Source organism: Diospyros lotus, chromosome 11 (assembly GCF_014633365.1).
Source record: "Diospyros lotus cultivar Yz01 chromosome 11, ASM1463336v1, whole genome shotgun sequence".
Classification (NCBI taxonomy): Eukaryota; Viridiplantae; Streptophyta; class Magnoliopsida; order Ericales; family Ebenaceae; genus Diospyros; species Diospyros lotus.
The window spans coordinates 23,203,250-23,223,558 of record NC_068348.1 but is presented as its reverse complement, the minus strand read 5'-3'; the positions used below and the strand labels follow the sequence as shown (position 1 = coordinate 23,223,558).

Below are 20,309 nucleotides of genomic sequence, written 5' to 3'. Positions count from 1 at the left end.
TTAGAAATTAAACAGGGTCTAAAAATTTATTAATTGTTACTGTAATTATAATTTAGTATGAACTTTTTATTAGGCCTTTATTATAAAAAAAATTCGTTAAAATTCTAAATATTTAATTTTAAAATTATTAACTTTTCTAGTACAAAATTCTTAACTTATTTTTAAAATTTTTGACAAAGTCTTTAAAAAAAGAGTTACTCATTTTCGAAAAACTCATTAATAAGTAATTTTTTTATATTTTTATACCATACATTCTAAACCCTAAACACTCAAAAAAAAATCCACCGACTTATACTTAGCATTACCTTTTAAGTCAGCGCCAAACCCACCCTAAGATACTAAACGAAATAGGGTAGAGGGTACGATGCATACCATTAATTAATTGCATTTTTAGATTAGATTGGATGACAAGTGGCTACATTGTGACAAATGAAACATTGAATGAAATGTGAAACAAAAAAAAAAATGGTAAAAGATGTAAAAAATTTATAAAGACATATCCCAAACATCATATCCTAGAATACAAAAACTAAATACAAGAATATAATAGAAGATATACCAAACAGTAATCCATGTTTACTTACTGTCAATATAGTCCCATTCAGAAAGGTGAAAGACAATAACCAAATTGACCCTTTTTAAGTCCCACCTTCATTACACAAGGCATATTTAATTAGAAAATATTTTCCAACTTTCATTTTTAATTTATTCACTTCACGTGTTTAATTTTTAAGTACAAAAAAATACTTTAGAATGCAAATACAAAGCCAGGGCACAGCTAGATGAGCTAAAAATTTGGTTTCTCAACAGCAGCAGCCTATAATAACAAGACTCATTTTAACGCTTGTCAACAGGGGAGATACAGAAAGCTCAAACAAGCACACAATTCGTAAAATTCTGTTAAACCCTAATTGCTTCCACCTTCTACTTCTAGGCAGTGAAAGAAAGAAAGAAAGAAAGACAGGACATGGTGCCACCTTTGTTACCCTTTTTACATGTCAGATACCGACCAAAGATATGCCTCCCTTTCTGTAGCCCGTTTCTCGCTCATTCTTTTAAACATCTCCTTCTCATACCCTACCAGAAAAAGCAGCACAACATCAGAGAAATTATTTTTTTTGCATCAGAAGCATAGATCATCAAAATTTCATCTACTCCTGTAATTTAATCCAACCACCATGGAGAATCTGCTATAATTAAAGACAAAGCACAAGGGAAACCCCCTAGATTTGTAACAGTGTTTAATCATGCTACAAGGTACAAGCATTTGAAGCAAAATGAAAGGCAAAGCTTGTGCGGTGAAGGTAAACAAACCATTACTACGATCAACCCCATCCCAATGCCTCCCTGGTTTGATGCCATAGCGGTTTGGTGCAGCATCCGAACCTCTTCTTATCCAGCTGTGGCTTGGAATCTCCTGAGGGATTATAAACCCCGATTCTTTCATTTTGTCATCACCACCTAGGTCTGGTAGAACAAGCTCAGAATGCTTTCTCTGAAACATTAGGGAAAGACAAAAAAGAAATCAGAAATCATTGCAAATCTGTGAAACTAAACTCAATGGGTAAGTTACCTTCACCAAGTGTGCCATAGGATCACCCCATCTAACTCTCTCTTTCAACATTCTATCAAGTTCTGGATCATCCCTGCGGTAAAAAGAGAGCACAAAAAATGAGGTAATCAAGAACTAGGCCACTGTTTTATGGTTTTTAACCAAACATACAATAGTTTTTTATAGCTAAATTTTACGTGGATTTCATCAAATAGGATGGCTCATTAACCAATAAATGGAATAAAAAACTCAAGTTCACACATGCATAGAGAGTGCTTTACATCATATCATAAGAAGGAATAACAAAGATTATATATAAAAGCAAAACATCGAAGTTCCATATGGGAACATTTCCATAGAAATCATTCCTAACTACGACAGCAAGGAAAATATGAAGTCAATGCAGATATAAAGCCTAATTTACCCATCATCTTTTCTTCTGCTCTCATCCAGTTGTATCCTACTAATACTTTATTGCCATAGCTAGTAAGTCACACACTGGCTTATAATTCCTTTATAAATATACCAATCATAAAGAACATGGGGCAGCGAGATGTCAATGTTGCCCAGTGCAGACCACAGAACACATAAAGTACCTCACAAAACCAAACATAAATAACCAAAAGTAAGCTGCAGAACTTACATTTGCAGAGAGGACCAAACTTTCAAGGAATATCAATCGATGGCAAGAGCTGAATAATATTTACAGCAAATGCAGGGGTAGAGAACAGATGGCTACAGACAGATGGACACAAGTTGTCCAAGTATAAAACTAGTTCCATCTCAGAAACCACAGTACAACTAAATCACAATGCAATTATTTTTCTCAATTCAACTATTGGGTTGAGGAAGTGCCAGATAATTAGCTCAAGTTTAACAAAGAAAATGTAGAATGAAAACAGAACAATTAAAATTGGAAACCTTTATGAATTATTGGTACTAAAAAGAAGCATTCATCAAGTTTACCTTGTCCTGGCAAATGGTTTTTCTTTCTCGAGTTCCAATTCCAGCTGCCTTGTCTCAGCTTCCCGTTTCTGAGCCAGGCCCTTGCCCCATTCTAATTTTATCTCCTGTGAAAGAAAATATATTAACAATTCATTCTCAGTTTAAACTTTGAAACTTGTAATATAAATTTAATTTCTCGCATACTTGTCAGGGGTATGCCTAGGGCCAACCCTTAATCCTATGTGCATCATCTTATTCTATAGCCAATTTTGCCCTTTTCTTAATCTATGGCCAATCCTTACTCCTACTTCAAAGAATGATTAACTCTCAATCTATTTTATTTCGGTTAAGCCAATTGTCCACGGCCATCATCTTCTCCTTCAGAATTCAAATCATAGTTGGGACTTTACAACCATCCTTTATTAACAGGTTGGCTCACTCCCCTTTATAATAAGCACAATTTCATACGGGCTATCTTTTATAGACTGGATGGTTCACTTCACTTCTAAATCTAATAAGCTGAATTCCTATTAGCTTCATTGTATCCCAACAAGTACAATCGAAGAAGATTTTACAGTTATCCTTTATAAATTGGAGGGATTTCTCCAAGTCAAGGATACAACATTAATTATACAGTGAAGTAGCAATCATACGCCTCAATGTTGCTTACTACAGGGTACTACAGTCAACTTTGTCCCTACCACCAGATATTGTGAAGTAGCAAATACCACATAATTTCAAGTTCTTCATACACCGAAAAAGTACATGTATTTTGTTACATATTTATCTTTTCATCTTTAAATTTTCTTTCTTGCTCTCAATGTCAAAGAACCAAACCAATTCTTCAAATCAAATCACGCTTGCAATCCTCCTTAGCCTATCTACCAAAGCACCCTTTGTAGTTAATGGGCTCTTAGGAGGCACATTGCACAAGCAGATGCAAAGCTTGCTGTTGAGTCAAATTGCACTATGAGAACACTGCTGGATTTCTAACTGTTGCCTCATGGATTCAGTTCTTCCAACCCTTTCAAGGATTTCCCAAGATGATGCAATACCTTAAATTTATATTTCATGATTATATCCATCCCGAACTTCATATACTACACAAGGCTAAAGTCTTCAACAGATGGTAATTACACTTTTCTAATTCTTTTGTATACTTGACCATAATAATCAATATAAAACAGATTTAAAAAAATACCAGACCAGTGAAAGTGTAAACATATTACCTTTGGCTTTTCATCTTTTTTTGTTGTTTTCATTAACTCTTCTTTCGATACACGTGCTCCTGGAAAAGGAAGGAAAGAGAACACAATACAACATTGGTACATAGCCAAATAGAAAGAAGGCACAACCAACACAACCTTAATTTTCACTGACCTGTGGCTTTATCACGAAATATAGGCTCAGCACCTCGCCCACTTATAGAAGGATCCATATCTTTATACCTATTATGATAAGTACAAGTTAAAGGAAGAAATTTAGTCGACACATCATATAAAATGAAAGGGCAAGAATCAATCTTTCCTGCTATTTTACACAAATGAAGATCTCCCATACTCCAAGAAAGAGAAGGAGCTAATTAAAAGAAGCTTGAGATGATACAAACATGGCAGAATCAATTACCTCTCCCAATCATCTTTCTTAATTCTAGTAATCTCTTCTTTCATCTCTTGCCCACTAATTAAACCAGTTTTTGACGGCTGCTTCAGGGACGGTTGCTTATGAGAAACATGTCGGCGAGGAGGGGATAGATCAAGATCCGTTCCAGAGGACTTTAATTGCACTGAATCTGGTTCTCGTAATCGAGTATAATGGTGATTTTTTTGCTTCCTTGTTGGTGACAAATCAACAACCTCTCTGCCAGACTCCAATGTTCTAAGGTCAGGTTCTGGTGAAGGCGTGTCATATCTAGCCCTTGGCTTACGAGGAGGAGAGATATCAGAGTTTTGCTCATCAAATTTCAGAATTTTTGAGTCTGTACCAGAAAAGTGCAACAGTTTTGTTCCAGGTTCTGGCGATGGACTGTCATAATGCCTCTGCAGCTTTCGTGGTGGTGATAAGTCAGTAACTTCTCTACTGCTTCCTGAAGGCTTCAATTCAGGTTCCAGTGAAGGAGTGTCATTCCGAACCCTATGTTTGTAAGGTGGAGATATATCAGAAATTTCGTCTTTTGAACTCAAAAGCTTGGGAGTATCAGAAATTGAAACCCAACCACTTCCATCATCAGATATAGCACCAACTGCACGTCTGGCCCTAAGCTGCTCAAGTCTCTTCATCCGCTTGACTTCAATATCTTCATCAACCACGGGCTTTTCTTCATCTACAAAGGTGTCCTCAAATGTCAAAACCTCAATCAAGATAAAATTTAAGTTGCTATCTTTCTGATAGTATGCATGTTAATTTCTTACCTGCTGAATCATCATTTTCGTCCTCAAGCTTCACTGGTTTCTGCCAAACAGGGTCTTCATCAACAACCACAACACCCAATGCATCAGGTCTAGTTTTCCTCTTTTTCTTTTTCTTCCTCCTCTCCTCCTCATCCTTGTTTTCATATCTTTTCAAGTATTCCTTGAGTGATGTAGATGCTGACAGAGAATCACCCGCCATTTTTAGTTCTTGATTACCTTCCTGCTCCAAATGTTACAGAAATATCATTAGCATCTATCTAGAAAGATATTCAAGAAGGAATCTGTAAAAGTAAAAGATCCTAAACTCCAGCTCCCATTGTGTGATGATACAACAAAGAACTTGTTTTGCTTCTTATTATGCCCTATGTTTTCAGTTTCCTCAAATTCTGATTTCCAATATAATGATAGGTTTAGTTTTTTTTTTTTTTTTTTTTTTTGGGGTGGGGGGGGGGGGTTATAAATTTGCATCTATTATCATCCTTCTCTTACAAACTAAACCTCATGAACCTTCAACTTTTCTGTTTCAATAAGACCTATTTCAGCTTGTTTATTCAAAACCTGAATTGTTTTTCAACAAGTCAGATGCATTGCAGCATTAACATATGAATAAAATCAGATTATATAGGCTGACAGTTAATTTGCACATAGGCCCCAATCAGGCATATCTTTTGTTGTACACATACATGGGAAACAAATTGCAAAAGGGAGGAGCTTTAGTTGAAGCAAAATGAACTTCATTCAACATTCAACAGATCCACAAGTCCCAAACTTCCACATGTAATTGCACACCTATGTATGCATAACCACAGAAAAAGCAGAATCCATGAAACTGAAAACGTCACATGGAAACTGAAAACAAATCAAACAAGTTATCAACAAATACAAAACTGGAAACAGAGAACCTCAGCTGTGAAAACAAATTACATAAGCATATAATCAATATACCTTCACGGCTAACTGAGCAAAGAACAGGAAGCATATGACCAAACGATCAACAGTTGGACTGGGCAGTTCAGCTTCATTTTTTTTTTTTTTTTTTTTTTTTTTTGAGTTTTGAGTTTATCAAAAATTAAATGAGTACCGATCCTTCTCTATTTAATTTAATCCTCTCTCTTTTATCACTAAAAATTAAATTTTTAATAATTCAAATAAATAAAAAAATTATTACATTAATTAAATTTATTTTCCTTCTCCATTTTATTTAAATTATCGATACTAATACTGAGAGTTCTTTGAAGTAAATAACTATAAAGGTAACAGTATCAAATACTAGCCTGAAGCATCTCCTTAAACTTCTCACCTAACTCGCCTTCTCTTGTCCTCACTCCATTTCCTCTCTTTCTTTGGCTAATTATCAAAATTTTAAGTTAAAACAAGATTATCTTATAGAGTTAAGCTAAAATCCTTATGATTAAGCTTAATCTTAATTGGATGATAGAGACAAACTCATCAATTGTTTGTGCATCATGCCATTAATAATCCTCTAAGAAACTGCCCTTATTGTGCCATGCTCATGCTATTAAACTTGTTATTTAATTCCTCCACCATCAAAGCAATACTGACTTTCTTTCTTTAGTTTAGATTCTAAGAAAAATTACTCATTGATATCATAGGATTCATTATAACACAAATTTAGGTTCTAATTTTTGTCTTTAAAATCTTGTATCTGCTCGTGTGTGTATATATATATATATAGATATATACAGGGCCATACATGAGATTTTGAGGCCTGAGTCGAAATGTAAAAATGGGCCCTTGAATGGTAGTGTACATTTAAATTTTATTTTTTATAATAAAATATTAAAAAAATAAATAAATATTCATATCATATCAAAGAATAAAATCGAAAATTAACAATCTTAGCATGGACAATTCAAATATTCAATCACAATTAACACATCTCAGCCACGGCAATTCCTAACTAAATGCAGTCGTCAAATAACAATTAGCAAAAAGCCTAAAGTCTTAATTCCTAAACTCATTATTATAGGTGTTAAATTAGCCAAAACAAAATAAAAATACACATTAAATAGAACATAATCAAATAAATTAACTTACCACTAGTCTCTTAGTCTCTAGAGTATGAAGGGATGCCCACTGGCCAGTGGCCACCTGCCTGCCAAGAACAAGAACACAACACCAAAGATTGAACCAAAAGAATTTTTTGTCACTAGTGTTGAATTTGAACCCGAACAGAACACAACACCAAAGATTGAATCAAACCCCAAAAGATTGAACCAAAGTGTCCCGATGGCAACGAAGAGAGGCGAGCGATCCAGTCACCCAGCGAGAGCAAGAGTTAGAGAGCCAGAGCCAGTAGCCACAGATGCGACCTCCCCAGCTACCGATCGAGAGGCGAGGGCGAGCCGCGAGCGAGAGTGAGAGAGCGAGCAAGCAAGCGAGAGGCTAGAGCAAGGGCGAGGCAGCGAGCGAGGGCGAGGCAGCGGGATCGAGAGAGCCAGAGAGGGAGAAGGGTTTGCAGAAAGCGCTGATTGGGGGTGGGCTTGGAAAAAATTTATGGGCCCCCAAAAATGACAAAATTTATGGGCCCTGAGACAACCGTCTCTTGGGCCTCACTATAGGTCCGGCCCTATATATATATATATATATATAAAAAGAAATTTTATGCGAAAACTGTTTAAACCTTTTAAGCTTTTAAAAACTGATACTGAAAGTATGGGAAATGCTGAAAGGTTTAAACCTTTCAATCTTTAGCAGCTTTTCTAAGAGTTTTGAGGAAAGCCATGGCATAGCAGAGCTTCAATTAGAATTTTGTAGTCTGTAGCAACTTTATATCTTGTAAGATGAGCCACTACTCTACATCATTTGTTTCGTCATACTGCTATGAGAAATTAAAGCGAGATGGAAGTTCTGCCTTAGAGATATTCTCTGTAAAGGAACCTAAAGAGCATATATGTCGAGTTGTCTACATTGCACAGAAATAAAAATAAAAAATAAATATAATACAAAATAAAAATAGAGAAACGTTATTTTTTAAAAAAAATAAAAAATAAAAAGGTTAGAGAAACATGTAAATAAAAATAATATAGGAGAATTTTCATAAATATAATTTTTAATATAAAAAATTATAAAAAATAATTACTCAATATAAAAATAAACATAAATTCTATAATGTATTCAAACAAATTTTTGAGTAAATTCTAAACAAAAATAAAAAATTTAAGTTAGAGATGAAAATAATTTCATCTTTATTCATGAATAGAAATGTGTTTCCAACTCAAAAATGCATTTTTGATATTTTTATAATATTACAAAATGGTTATACAATTTTTTTAAAATTGCAAAAGTAGCTCAAAAATGTTTATTAACATTTAGGAAACACTGAAATGGTGCTTCTGAGAAATTTCTGTGCATCATAAGAGTTATAGTTTCTTTCATCCCCATGGAGCTTGTTTTTCATTAATGGCATTAGGTGTTACAATCTTTTTTCCATCAACATGTTCTCGATGGAAATTTTTTCTTTTATCTTTATCACAATCATCATTTTCAAGGTATCTCTCACTATTGCAAGAACGATCTCTTTAATAACAATAATTCTATTACTTATCACATTTATCCTTTTTTTTTTTTTGGTGAAACAAGATCTTTGTACTACTTTTCTTGAGAATCTTTTATTCAAACTTTTTGTTATCTCCTCTTATACAATTCTTCTTCTAAATTTGGATCAACTCCACTTCCTTCTCCCACTAATGTCTTTCCTCTTTGGCTATGCATTCGCTAGAATCTTGAATTGAGTTCTTATGAGAACTTTTAGAACATCTTACATTTCTTTAATGAATTATTCTACTTTGTCTGAATTAGTTGACGTACGGAATGATTAGAAATATCAAATGTCAAAAATATCCTCACTTTAAAAACACCGCGCTCACATTTAAATAAAATTCAAGCGAATCCGCTTGAAGTGAACTGAGCGGACTTCAGCTGTTGAAGTCCGCCCAGCGGATGATGAAATCCGCCCACACAGTGTGGGCGGACTTCAACATTGTTGAAGTTTGTCGATAATTTTTTGATAAATTCGTGTGTCAACCTTTTTTAGGCCCTGTAGCACGACTCTTCTTTAATTTTATCTTGCATAACTCTTATCCTCATTTTCTATTGATTGTCATTATTTAGGGTAACAAAAGTTCTATTCACAACACTTGACTCCACCATTAAAATGTATAAGAAATAACCAACAAACTAATAGGAAAATCCTCATTTCTCGCTTCAACATAGTGAACTGTAAACTACACACGCTAAAGCACTTAGGAGCCCCATGATGGGCACCAATTAATGTGATTAAAGATCTTGCACCAATAGAATTTGTTAATTCTAAGTTGTCATTGGTTCGATTTGGAGCCTTCTTGTTTCAATTCACCTGGATCTCAAATTGTCACTTCTTTTCAATAATTGAGGCACTTCCGGATCAATTTTTCCATACTTAACTCAATTGAAATGTTGATAAGAGTCGTATGATTGAATAACTTGAAAAAAAAAAATATCTACTGAAATATATGAAGAGAATGTTAGATTCCCCTCTAACCTCAACCATAAGAGTCCTCCTTATACACTCTTTTCTAGGCCAATGATTCTAGTTTCCCAACCGCTTCCCCTTACATTTTACCTTCTCCTGATCACTCCATATGATGAAAATCAGTTAACACAAATAAATTATCAAATGATATTTCTCCAAGTAACAGGAAAAATCAGATGGCAAATTCAATTTTTCTTTTTTCTAACTAAAAACAAGAGCTGAACACAGAACTTCCAAAAACGAAAACATGAAAGCAAACAACAAAATCAATCAATGCTTCAGTTTCTCATATATATAGAACTGACCACATCATCCAGATCTCATCATATAGATAATCAAATACTTCAGTTTCTCTCTTATCTCGTAACATGTTTTCAAATTTGTACTAGGAACTAATTCATGAGAGCATACCCAGAAACATATGAAAATGTTACAAAATTCATCCTCCGACCACTCTATGGAAGAAACCAGAAACTCTACAATGATTTGGCTCAATGGTTTCCAACAGGCCAAGCTCACTGCCACTGGAAATGGTTTCAAGCTGAGCCAGCCTTTCGATCAAGCTCGTTGAGTGCAGCCCATAACTTTGGATCTTCAAAATCCTTTATGAGAAATGCCGGCTTCGCTTCCATCAGCAAATGCTCGGGATTTCCAGTTGTCAAGCCAACAACCGGCATCCCTGCTGCTACACCGGCTTTAATTCCAGAAACAGAATCCTGAAGAAGCCAAAAAGAATGTAAATCATACGTGTCCTAGCAAACTAGCTACTAAAAACCGCAAAAGTGCTGGAAGTTGTCAGAAGACCCAAACCTCGAATATGAAGGTGTGGTCCTTTGACACCTTGAGCACATCAAGAGCCTTCAAGTAGGGATCCGGGAAGGGTTTTGCATGTTCACATTCACTCCCAAGAATAACAACATCAAAGAAATCAGAAAGGCCAAGTGTCGAGATCATCAGTTCAGCATTTTCTCTAGGAGCATTAGTGACAGCTGCCCGTTTCAAACCATGATCTTCAACCCATTTCTTCAATTTGTACAGCCCTTTCACAGGCTTCAGTTTATCCTTTGCCAATCTGTTTTGTCGGTGAAATAAGTTAATAATGCAGGAGCTTGAAAATTTCTGAGGGAAAAGGTGAAATTTACCTTCGAAATAAAGCTTCCTTATCTTCTGTTAGTTTTAGCCCTCGTTGGTGATCATCGGGGAAAAAGAATGTAGCCATGTCTTCATTATGCTTCCCAGAAATATATTTAATATAATATTCCTCAGTAATTGGTTTACCATCATTGAAACCAATCTGTTAAACGCAGCAGAATGTGTTATTTCCCAAAGTAATTTGCACAAAAGAACATGGCTGAATCTCAGTCAACTCACAACTTAGGTGAAAAGCTCATTTATCATTTAAACAAAAAGAACAAATATTTGTTCAGGTATATCAATAGAGTGATATTACTCCTTTGGTTATGCTCCCACGTGATGCAAATGTGATCCAAAAGTAGATAATCACAAAACCTGAAATAATTATTTTCCAAGATAATGAAAATGGGAGGAAAAGAAAACTTTTACCTGTGGAAGCAATTCACAATAAGCTTGGTAGTGAAAGGGATCTGAATCACAAAGAGTTCCATCAACATCGAAAAGTATAGCTTCTAGAGGAGCAAGTCTAGCAAGAGGAGATGTGCTGCTTACACAAAACCAAAGATTATAAGTTGATCATTATGAAAATATCAATGAAAAAAAAATTTCCTGCCAACTCTGGAACCCAGTCATTAAGATCAGTATAGAAATTATAGTTCTGCAAACAATTCACAGATCAAAACACAACATAAATCATCAAACTCAATACAAAGTTGTGTGATGAAAACATAAAATAGTTGCATCAACCAGCAACCAGCATGATCAAGATCATACACCAAATTTACAAAGCTGGCTTTTGAACAGAAAACAACCACATAAGGTTTCAATTTCTTCCCTCCCCAGGCAAGGGGGGGGGATACAATATGATTCTTTACCAAAAATGACTGAAGCAAAACATGATGTTTAATATAAATGAACATATATAATAAGGAATTACAGTCCACATACTCATCAACAAGCACTTTCATTTGCAAAATTTATTGTAGAAAAAAAACAACCAAAAAGAGATCGTCCTTCATGGGAAAAAAGAGTTGTTTATCAAAAATGATCAGGGCAAAGATAAAATAGTGAAATTATAAGCCCCATCTTAACAAGCAGCATGGATATCTGCAACGCCAATTAATTTATAACAAAAAAAAAAAAATCAAAACTATCATCAATTGAACTATCCTGCAGTTGATACATGAAGGGGGATTTGAATTTCTGTGACTTAAGAATCTGAATCTGGTTAGTTTGAATCAGACATAATACTGAAGAATCTCCATCTTAAGTTTTCCCAACAATATAATCACAATAACTTCAAAACTCTTTACTTTTCCTGATTAAATTGGGAATTTCTCCAAAGGGCTATTAACAAAGTCATGAATATCTTCAAAATGCAAGAAAATAGGAAAATCAAGTGACGAAGACAACGATAAATAACACAGATATCAAGCCGAGAAGGCTCATAAATTCACAAATGCACAAATCTTCCCTCAATCTGGAACGATAAGCATCGAATCAAGACCTCTTCTGTTACATTTTTCACAGCTCCTCTTCTCAGATGGGAGGGCCATTTCCTTGTGAGAAGAGATTGTCGATACAGCTGCGTAAAAACTCCAATTCTAGAGAAAATTCTGCAACAACATATATAAAAGCTGAAACAATATGAATCACCTGTCCGATGAGTTTTCACCCGAAGAAATCGTCATTGAATGGTGGCACTGGGAAATTCTCACACAGCCTTCCGATGGAGAAATTGCAAAATTAAATGCGAAATGGGTGTTATTGAGATCGAACAGGACTGTTCTTGAGCTGAACTCTCTTGTTTGATCCAGAAGAAAACTAATAAAAATACATGAAAAGGGAACGTTGAAAAGGGAGAAAAAGCAGAATCGAATCTCGAGGGAATCGAATCTTGCGGCGACTCAAGATCGGGAAGTTCCGGTAACTGTTCTTTAGCTCCCTGAAGTTTTGCATAATTTTTATTTTTCCCCAAAATTATGTTTGATTTACTAACCAAAGAGCAATGCTACGTTGCCCACTATCGGGCAACATAGCATTGACCTGATAGTGAGAAAGGGGTGCGGGTCCTATGCACGTGAGGCCATCTCTGCACATGGGTCCCATGTGCATAGGACTCACGTCCCCTTCTTACTATCGGGCAAATGCTATGTTGTCTGATAGTGAATAACATAGTATTATCGTTAAACAAATTAAAATTAGAAAAGATCAAAGATAATAGTAACAACTAATAACAATATTTTTGAGAGCTCACCAATTTTAACTTACTTTTGTTTGTTTCCCACATCCTAACAAAGATAAATCTGCTTGTACGATAAATATTGTATAAAATAAAAATAGATAAATCAATTTCTTGAGTTTTGATTTTAATCAATTTAGCTTTTAATTTTTTTTTCTTAAATTCACTTATGAATGTTTTAAAATAGTTTATTTTATCTCTATTACTCTAGTTTTTTAGCTCGAATTTACCCTTGTACTAAACCATTTAACCAACCCTTTTTACGCCTTAAATCATTCAAAAGTGAATTCGAGCCAAAAATTAAAATGAAAAGGTTCAAAAGCTAAACTAACTAAAATTAAAAAGTTAAAAGTCAAATTAATCTTTTATCCTTGTACAAAATACATTCAATTCAAAAGGTTTATTAATTGGGTTTACTAACATACTTAATATTTAAGGCATAAAAAGATTAATAATACTACTAGGTAAGTTTACAAAGAATCATTTAAAACTATCATATGATGTGAGTCTAACCTTGTATATCCTCACTCCTTAATAAGATTCAAAGCCTCATTATACTTAATCTCGTGTTATGGGGCCACAAGGGGGTATGTTAATCAAATAGATGTTCTTTAAATTCTTAATCTTATCTTTTTAATGAGAGAAAAAATGGCCTTTTTACATGCAGTCACATTTTTAAGCCGTTAATTGTATTCTTTTTGCTACTTTGTAAGGAAAATGAGATTTTTCACTTTTAGTAATTGATATAATGATATTTTATGAAATTTTTAAAAGGATTAATAAAATAAGAATAGGGCCAAAGTCTTAGCTATAATAATAATAATAATAATAATAATAATAATAATAATGATAAGGCCGAAAATGTAAATTGAAGAGTTCATCTTATTTTGCCATGGATGACAGGTCAACCTAACTCGATACCTAACCCACCTGAGTCAAGGTATAAAATGATATGTGGAAAGGCATAGTCAATCACCGTTTGTGGCAGATTCCAATGATCAGAACTAACCATTGGAATTGTCATGGTTTTGTGACCTTCATACTCAAAAATCAAAACGATCTAACAATTGAATTTCATTAAATTTGAAAATTAAAATTGAATAATTATAAGTACTTACTTTAAATTGAAAAAACTTTGGCCACCAACATTTGGAACGACAGTTAATTGGCTAGAGAAAAAGAATAGACTGCTAGACATAAAGAAAAAAAGAAGAGTAACAACTCACAATTGTTGGCCAAAAAATAAAAAGAGAAGAAGACGTAAGACAGAGGAAAAGAGCAATGCAGTTGCTAAGGTTTGGTGGGAGTTTGGCCTACTTCCATATGCCTTTTTATACCTCAACCCAGGTGGGTCGAGTATCGAGTTGGGTAATCCACCATAAAATTGCAAGATATACTGAAAAACCTTTTCTCATAAATAAATACTATATATATACCTATTTATTTATCTATATTTACATCCCTAACTTTCGAATGAAAATTGAATTTTATCAATTCGAGAACTTTGTTCATATAATATTTTGTATAATACATAAGAGTTATTTCTATTTTAATATCAATATAGTAACATTTTATATTAAATTTAAATTGTTAGTTATTTGTATTTATGTTATATTTTGATATGCCCAGCAAATAATAGATAATCCAAACATAAGCTAGACTCAAGAAATAAATCTGGGTCAAGTATGTCTAAAGAGGTCAAAGCACAACCCATAAGTAAAGGCAACAAAGACTAATCGGGCGAAAGACAGGGCAATGATCGAGTGGCAACCGTCAGTCACTTGGTTAAAAAGATCAACATGACATGAGAAGGATCATTAAGTGATAAACAATGAACAAAAATGAAGCGAATCAAACAAAGAAAAGAAAAAATATTCAAGGAAAGCAAAAAAAAAACACTATCTCTCAACAAATGATTGACTGAGGGGGTACCCCTCACTTAGTCATTGCAACATGTCACCTTTCCGATGCCCAATTGTTTCCATCATTCACCCCTGGGAGCCTCTCTTGTAACTAATAGACCCTTTCGGGGCATTCTTTGTGTAATATCCCAAAAATAATATAAGTGTAAATTAAATTTATCTAAATTAAATTTATTTAACTAATTAAATTATGTATTATTTTGTGGCTGTGGGCGATGCTTGGAGGCTACGCCATTTCTGTCAAATGGAAAGCAAAGAAGAGCAGAAGAGAGACAGAGGAAGTGAGCAGAGAGTGAGAGATGGAGAGATCAGGTGAGGGGAAGAGCTCAGCCGCGAGAGAGAGAGAGAGAGAGAGAGAGAGAGAAGGCCAATCGGCCATGGCAGCCGCTGCCATGGCCGACGAAGAGCAGCTGCGGCTTGAAGAAGTCGCGGCCACGGAGCAATCGGCAGCGGCGGCGGCACGGAGCAGCGGTGGCGCGCACAGTCGTGGAAGGCAGAGCTGGAGGCGGGGCTGGCCGGTGGTGCCGCTGGCCAGAGGCGGCGACTGGTGGAGCTCGGCCGCGATAGAAGACCGCTGGTGCGCTGTTGCAGGAAGAAGAAGGAAGCCGCGGCCGCGCGAAAAAAGAAGAAGAAGGGAAGAGGAAGAAGAAGAAGAAGAAGAAAGGAAGAAGAAGAAGAAGAAGAAGAAGAAGGAGAAGAAGAAAGGAAGAAGAAGAAAAGAAAGAAGAAAAGGAAGAAGAAAGAGAAGAGGAAAGGAAAGAAGAAGAGAAGAAGGAGAAGGAGAAGGCGCTGGAGCAGTGGGCGCGGAAGAAGAAGAAGAAGAAGAAGAAGAAGAAAAGGAGAAGAAAAAAGAAGAAAATAAAAGAAGAGGAAAAATAAGGGATTTTGGGATTTTTTTGGCAAAGGAAGTGATCAGGTACGTGGGTAAAAATTAGTCGAAGCATGTCATGTTTAAATTATAAATTTTTCGTGATTAAAATTAATTAATTTGAGTCCCGGTGGTGTTATTTGCCAGGAAATGATTTAATTTACCTCGGGAGCTTGAGAGAGGTCGGAATCAGCTAATTTCAGGCAAGTTCCAATCCCTTTCCTCGTATTCTTTAATTCCCGTGAGAAACCCTGTGATTTCTCGTATTTTATACCCTCCCTTCGTCTGTTTCGACTCGTTTATTAATTATGGAATTTGGAGTCGTTTGATTTAAATTTAATTTATTAAGCTGGCTTTATTAGCGTGATTTAATTTAAAATAAATATGAGACTCGTTGAGATATTAATTGTGGTGCGCTTACGTGGGATTTTAGACGGTTAAATTAATTATATTACACGGTAGATTTATTTAATTAAAGTCGCGATTTTATTTATTGCCAGCGAACGTTTTACTTCGCAGCGGGTGCGTAAGAAAAGTAAGGAACGGCCGTGTAAAGGCAAGCTCTTAACCCCCTCTTCTTGATCTTTAATTCCCGTGAAACACCCCGTGATTTCCTGTACTTTATTCTCTCCCTTACTTTAATTCGGCTCCTAACCTTATTTGTTAAATTATTATTCATTTGTTCTAATTTATATTAAATTCGAGGCTTCTATAATTTTATCCGTTGTGAGCCTACGGGGGTTTGTACCGCCCCCACTCCTTTCGGGAATGATGCTGAACCAGTTTGGGGACTAGGTTCCTAGACGTGAGGGTTTATTTACGATTTTATTGGGTTTACTTACAGTTTTTCTCAGATTTAGTTATGGTTCGGTTAGAGCTATCGAGCAGTAGGGCAGGGGTCGGTTGTTGGTGACGCTGGGGTAGACTATTGTACGGCCCTGATGTGGACCGTCGGATGGACACCCCTAGTCACTGGCCGTTGACCGGTGCCGGGCATTGCTGACTAGCTCTGCCGGTATGTGATTTACTGCATGATTAGATACATTGTATTACTGTTCATGATTTGATATGCACATGGGTATGGGATGCATGTTGGGATATTCATTTATTGAGTATGCTTGGACACGGACATTCTAGCTTGGTTGGGTTGCATCCACCGCGAGCATATGCATGGCGTGTGGTTTACTATGTGGGCGGAGCATGGCCTGATGCCTGGATGTATGGGCGCCTTGTATCACGTTGATGCTCACTACGCCATTGCATTTCTATGTGCATTGCATGGATACTGGTAGTATTTAGTTCTCGGACGGGAGTACCGTTCCGAGGGAGCCTATGGCTCGGTTGTCGGGAGTACCGACGGATACAGGTGACGGGAGTACCGGCCTGGGACAGCGCGCGCAGGTTTGTTGCAGATATTTGTTGCCTTTCAGGGCAGCGACAGGTTGGTATGGGACTTGGGTGCCAAGTGTCTTATGTGGGCCCCAAGGACCGGTATGTGCTTTTATTTTGTTATGCTATTGAGCTGTTGTGTTGTAGCGTCTCATGGCTTGTGTGTACCTGGGGGTTTATTTTGGGAAGAGTTTTTTGGTTATACTCAGCCTACAGCCTTTCTTTTCCTTATGCTTGCTGAGTCTCTCGACTCACCTTGCTTTCCATCATTCCAGGTAGTGGCGGCGTGGGCCATAGCAAGGGAGTCAGCTTTAACGGCGGAGTCGGTGTGGTGTACAGGCAGTCTCGTCAATCCCTATCCACTCTGATGTCTAAGTAGAATTTACCCTATTATTTTGTACTGTGCCAGGTCTTTCCTCGAGTCTCGTGTATGCCGGCACAAGAGTTTGTGTTTCTTTATTTATCTTGTGACCGCTGTGTTAACGGGATACCCATAGTGCATGCATGTCTTGAGCTTTGCTTCCGCTATTCTTATTTTCGAGTATGCATGCCGGGGTGGTCTTTGTCTCGTGTTTCATTATTTTTCTCTTCCCGTAGGCGCTCCCGTTCAGGTAATCCGGATGGTTGGGGATATCCGAGCGGGGGTGCTTACAATGTTGGTATCAGAGCGTTATTTGAGTCAGTTTTGAGGGACGAGTTCCTGTACACCAAGGTTGTCGGTTAGAGTTAGAGAGGTCTAGGTGAATTGAATAGGGTTTGGTTGTGTCCCAATTTATATTCGTGCAGGGGTGATAAGTGCACGTAGGGATGGGACCATGAGATCTCATAAATGGGATTTATTTAGGACACGTGCCTGCCCCTAGGTGTTTGGGTAAGATGGTGGTTTCGCCTTAATATAGCTGCCTAATGTTGGGTGATATATGTGGATTTTGAGTATTCCCAATGGGACCCGGAGGCCTAGATCCCAATGTACCCCTACCTAATCTAGATGACCTCCCAGTATTGAATCGTTTATGGTGTTAGTAGGAACAGGAGTTTGCTTCTAGATGGGGAGGCGGGCGAGACGAAAAAGGAATACCTAGTGAGTTATATGTATCGGCTTGACGAGTTGTCTCAAGAGACGATCCACGAGATCTTTTGGGACTGTCAGAGACAAGTCTTGTTCGCCCATGAGCACATGAAGGACATATGGAGGTGGCTGACTGTTGTAATTATGAATGATGTGAGACTTTGTTCCCATTATGATATTTTTGTCGAAACGGTGAGGTAACAAGTTGCCATTTGAGAGTTTTTCCTAGGGACCGGTATAGGACTTGCCTAATAGTGGAGCACAACCTGGCACTTAGTTAGTCAAAGCCACTGTGAGGGTGTCGTCATAGCCACTAGAGGGACCCGTTGGACCCAGTTCTAGCGTAGCTAGCAATGAGGACTTAGCGTACCTAGAAGATGAAGTTACCTCGGTTGCCAGGGGTGACGAGGGGAGTTTTAGTTAGTATGATTGGTAGGGGGCTGTAATGCAAATGTGTGGTTGTAAATTACGAGTTTTATAAGGATGAGAATTATGTGAGAAACATCATATGCAATGTTTGAGGGTATTATGTAATGAGGTCGTAGTAGAATGTGACCTGGAGGTTCATGATTGAATTTTGCCAGGAGTGATACGGGAAGGTCCCACCATGTGAAAATGTGCTATAGGAGTTCAATGGTTAATGGTAGATCCGTAGGCACCGAGATGTGTGCTTGGTGTGAATGTATTTACGATAAGGCTAGGGTCAATCTTATCCCAAGAGAGATCTGTGATGAGAATTCACTGAAAGACTATTATGAAATTGAGGACTTGGGGTTTACAGTGGTTATACTGTTTGGAAATTTAGCATCACGACCTAAATGGGGTGTAGGTGTTTAGTTCTCACAGATGGAGTAGAGTTCAGGTGACGCCGCGATTGGCGTGTCGAAAGACTAAGGTTGTGAGATTTTGTAATAAATAGGGTAAAGCAAAGGTGATAGTAGACATTTTGGATCGCTGTGGAGCGTCTGTGATAAAGTGAATTAGAAATAAAAAAAAAAAAAAAAAAACCCTCTAAGCTTTGATGTTGTGGGAGATACCCCGGTGTATGGCCACGGCCGAAATTGGATACAGGTCTAAGTAACTATTGGGTTCTGCTGCAAGGATAGTAGTTGCTATGAGTACGCGCGGTGCTAATCACGGACCACATGCCCTAGGGTCGGATTATTGACCGAGAGAGGAGATGAGACTCCTTTGGGTGCTGGTCAAGTGGTACATCGGCAGAAACATGAGATGGCTTGTTATGCCAGTCAGAGGAACGCTTAACCCACATCTTTAGGTTGCTTTTCGTTTTTGAGGCGACTTATGAGATGTCGTGGGAATGGAATAGTTTTTGATACGGTGAGGTGTTTTTAGTCGCTCAGGCTACAGAGCAGATAACACCGAGTCCCAGCTACCATGTAAAGTCTTGAGGAGGTCAAGGTTAGTATTTAGCAATCAAGAGGAGGTATGACCAATTAGCTATTTGGAATTAAGATCAGCAGCAAGACCAGACTAAGGTTGGGTGGTCACTAAATAAGTCATCGTGGGTATGTCGATTCCTTAGGATGGGAGATCTGGTGACGTTTTAGATCTCGAGATGTATTGGGTGGAGAATGTTTATTCATTGATAGTCCTGACTAGATGATTACCCATATTTATTGACGAGACCCCGAGTATTCGCGACAAATTGTGGGAGAAAGTACTGCCGAGAAAATGATGTGTATCTGGTTAAGAATCAGTTGGCAAAAGTCAGACTAAAGGATATTGCTGCTGAATCCTTGATTGAGGATGTCGTATCGTTTCCGTGTTTCAGTGCGTCGTAAGTACGTGGCAGGTTTAGGTCGTGTTATCGAATATTAGCTTCTCGCCATGTAAGAGGATGGCCCCACTCCTATCGTTATCAGTTGAGTTATGAGATAGTAATAGAAGAACCTTGATGACGTCTCTTAGGCTGGTTAAGGTATTAGTGGTCATATCGTGGTTCACTTGCGGTGATGGATTAGGGAGATGTGCTAGTGTATTAAGTCAAGTAGGATATGTCATGGACTTGGACTTGTGAGAATTGGAAAATGATGATATGGAAGGTCTCGGAAGATGTGTTAGGTAATATCATGAGAATCGTGAGCGTATCTTGAGGACATGGACTGAGCGCGAATTTCGAGGACGAAATTCTATTAAGGAGGGGAGAATTGTAATATCCCAAAAATAATATAAGTGTAAATTAAATTTATCTAAATTAAATTTATTTAACTAATTAAATTATG

General features: G+C 37.0%; 2 protein-coding genes across 3 annotated transcripts; both read right to left on the bottom strand.

Moving 5' to 3' along the window:
* Positions 1-668: 668 nt before the first annotated feature.
* Positions 669-7,400, bottom strand: LOC127813669 (uncharacterized). 2 transcript variants are annotated; one of them, XM_052354767.1, is made up of 10 exons: positions 7,132-7,400; positions 6,967-7,024; positions 4,909-5,128; positions 4,124-4,820; positions 3,878-3,945; positions 3,727-3,785; positions 2,519-2,622; positions 1,574-1,646; positions 1,315-1,495; positions 669-1,077 (listed from the first exon to the last, which is right to left on the bottom strand). In XM_052354767.1, exons 3-10 carry the CDS (start codon positions 5,105-5,107, stop codon positions 992-994), a joined length of 1,467 nt encoding a protein of 488 aa, XP_052210727.1. In that variant the 5' UTR covers positions 5,108-5,128; positions 6,967-7,024; positions 7,132-7,400; the 3' UTR covers positions 669-991. The 2 variants fall into 2 exon arrangements, with proteins under 2 accessions (XP_052210727.1, XP_052210728.1); XM_052354768.1 differs by having other exon boundaries at positions 6,967-7,400.
* Positions 7,401-9,708: 2,308 nt separating this feature from the next.
* Positions 9,709-12,495, bottom strand: LOC127812569 (haloacid dehalogenase-like hydrolase domain-containing protein Sgpp). Its single transcript, XM_052352997.1, has 5 exons — positions 12,233-12,495; positions 11,006-11,120; positions 10,585-10,736; positions 10,253-10,514; positions 9,709-10,158 (listed from the first exon to the last, which is right to left on the bottom strand). The coding sequence occupies exons 1-5, from the start codon at positions 12,265-12,267 to the stop codon at positions 9,979-9,981; spliced, it is 744 nt and encodes a 247-aa protein (XP_052208957.1). The 5' UTR covers positions 12,268-12,495; the 3' UTR covers positions 9,709-9,978.
* Between the last annotated feature and the right edge of the window lie 7,814 nt (positions 12,496-20,309).

Coding starts and splice junctions, on each gene's coding strand:
- LOC127813669 (XM_052354768.1), bottom strand. CDS start 5,107: ATGGCGGGTGATTCTCTGTCAGCATCTACATCACTCAAGGAATACTTG. Junction 1,496..1,573: donor CTATGGCACACTTGGTGAAG/GTAACTTACCCA, acceptor CTAATGTTTCAG/AGAAAGCATTCTGAGCTTGT. Junction 1,078..1,314: donor TGGGGTTGATCGTAGTAATG/GTTTGTTTACCT, acceptor TTTTTCTGGTAG/GGTATGAGAAGGAGATGTTT.
- LOC127812569 (XM_052352997.1), bottom strand. CDS start 12,267: ATGACGATTTCTTCGGGTGAAAACTCATCGGACAG. Junction 11,121..12,232: donor GGTGAAAACTCATCGGACAG/GTGATTCATATT, acceptor TTGTGTAAGCAG/CACATCTCCTCTTGCTAGAC. Junction 10,515..10,584: donor AAGGAAGCTTTATTTCGAAG/GTAAATTTCACC, acceptor CCGACAAAACAG/ATTGGCAAAGGATAAACTGA.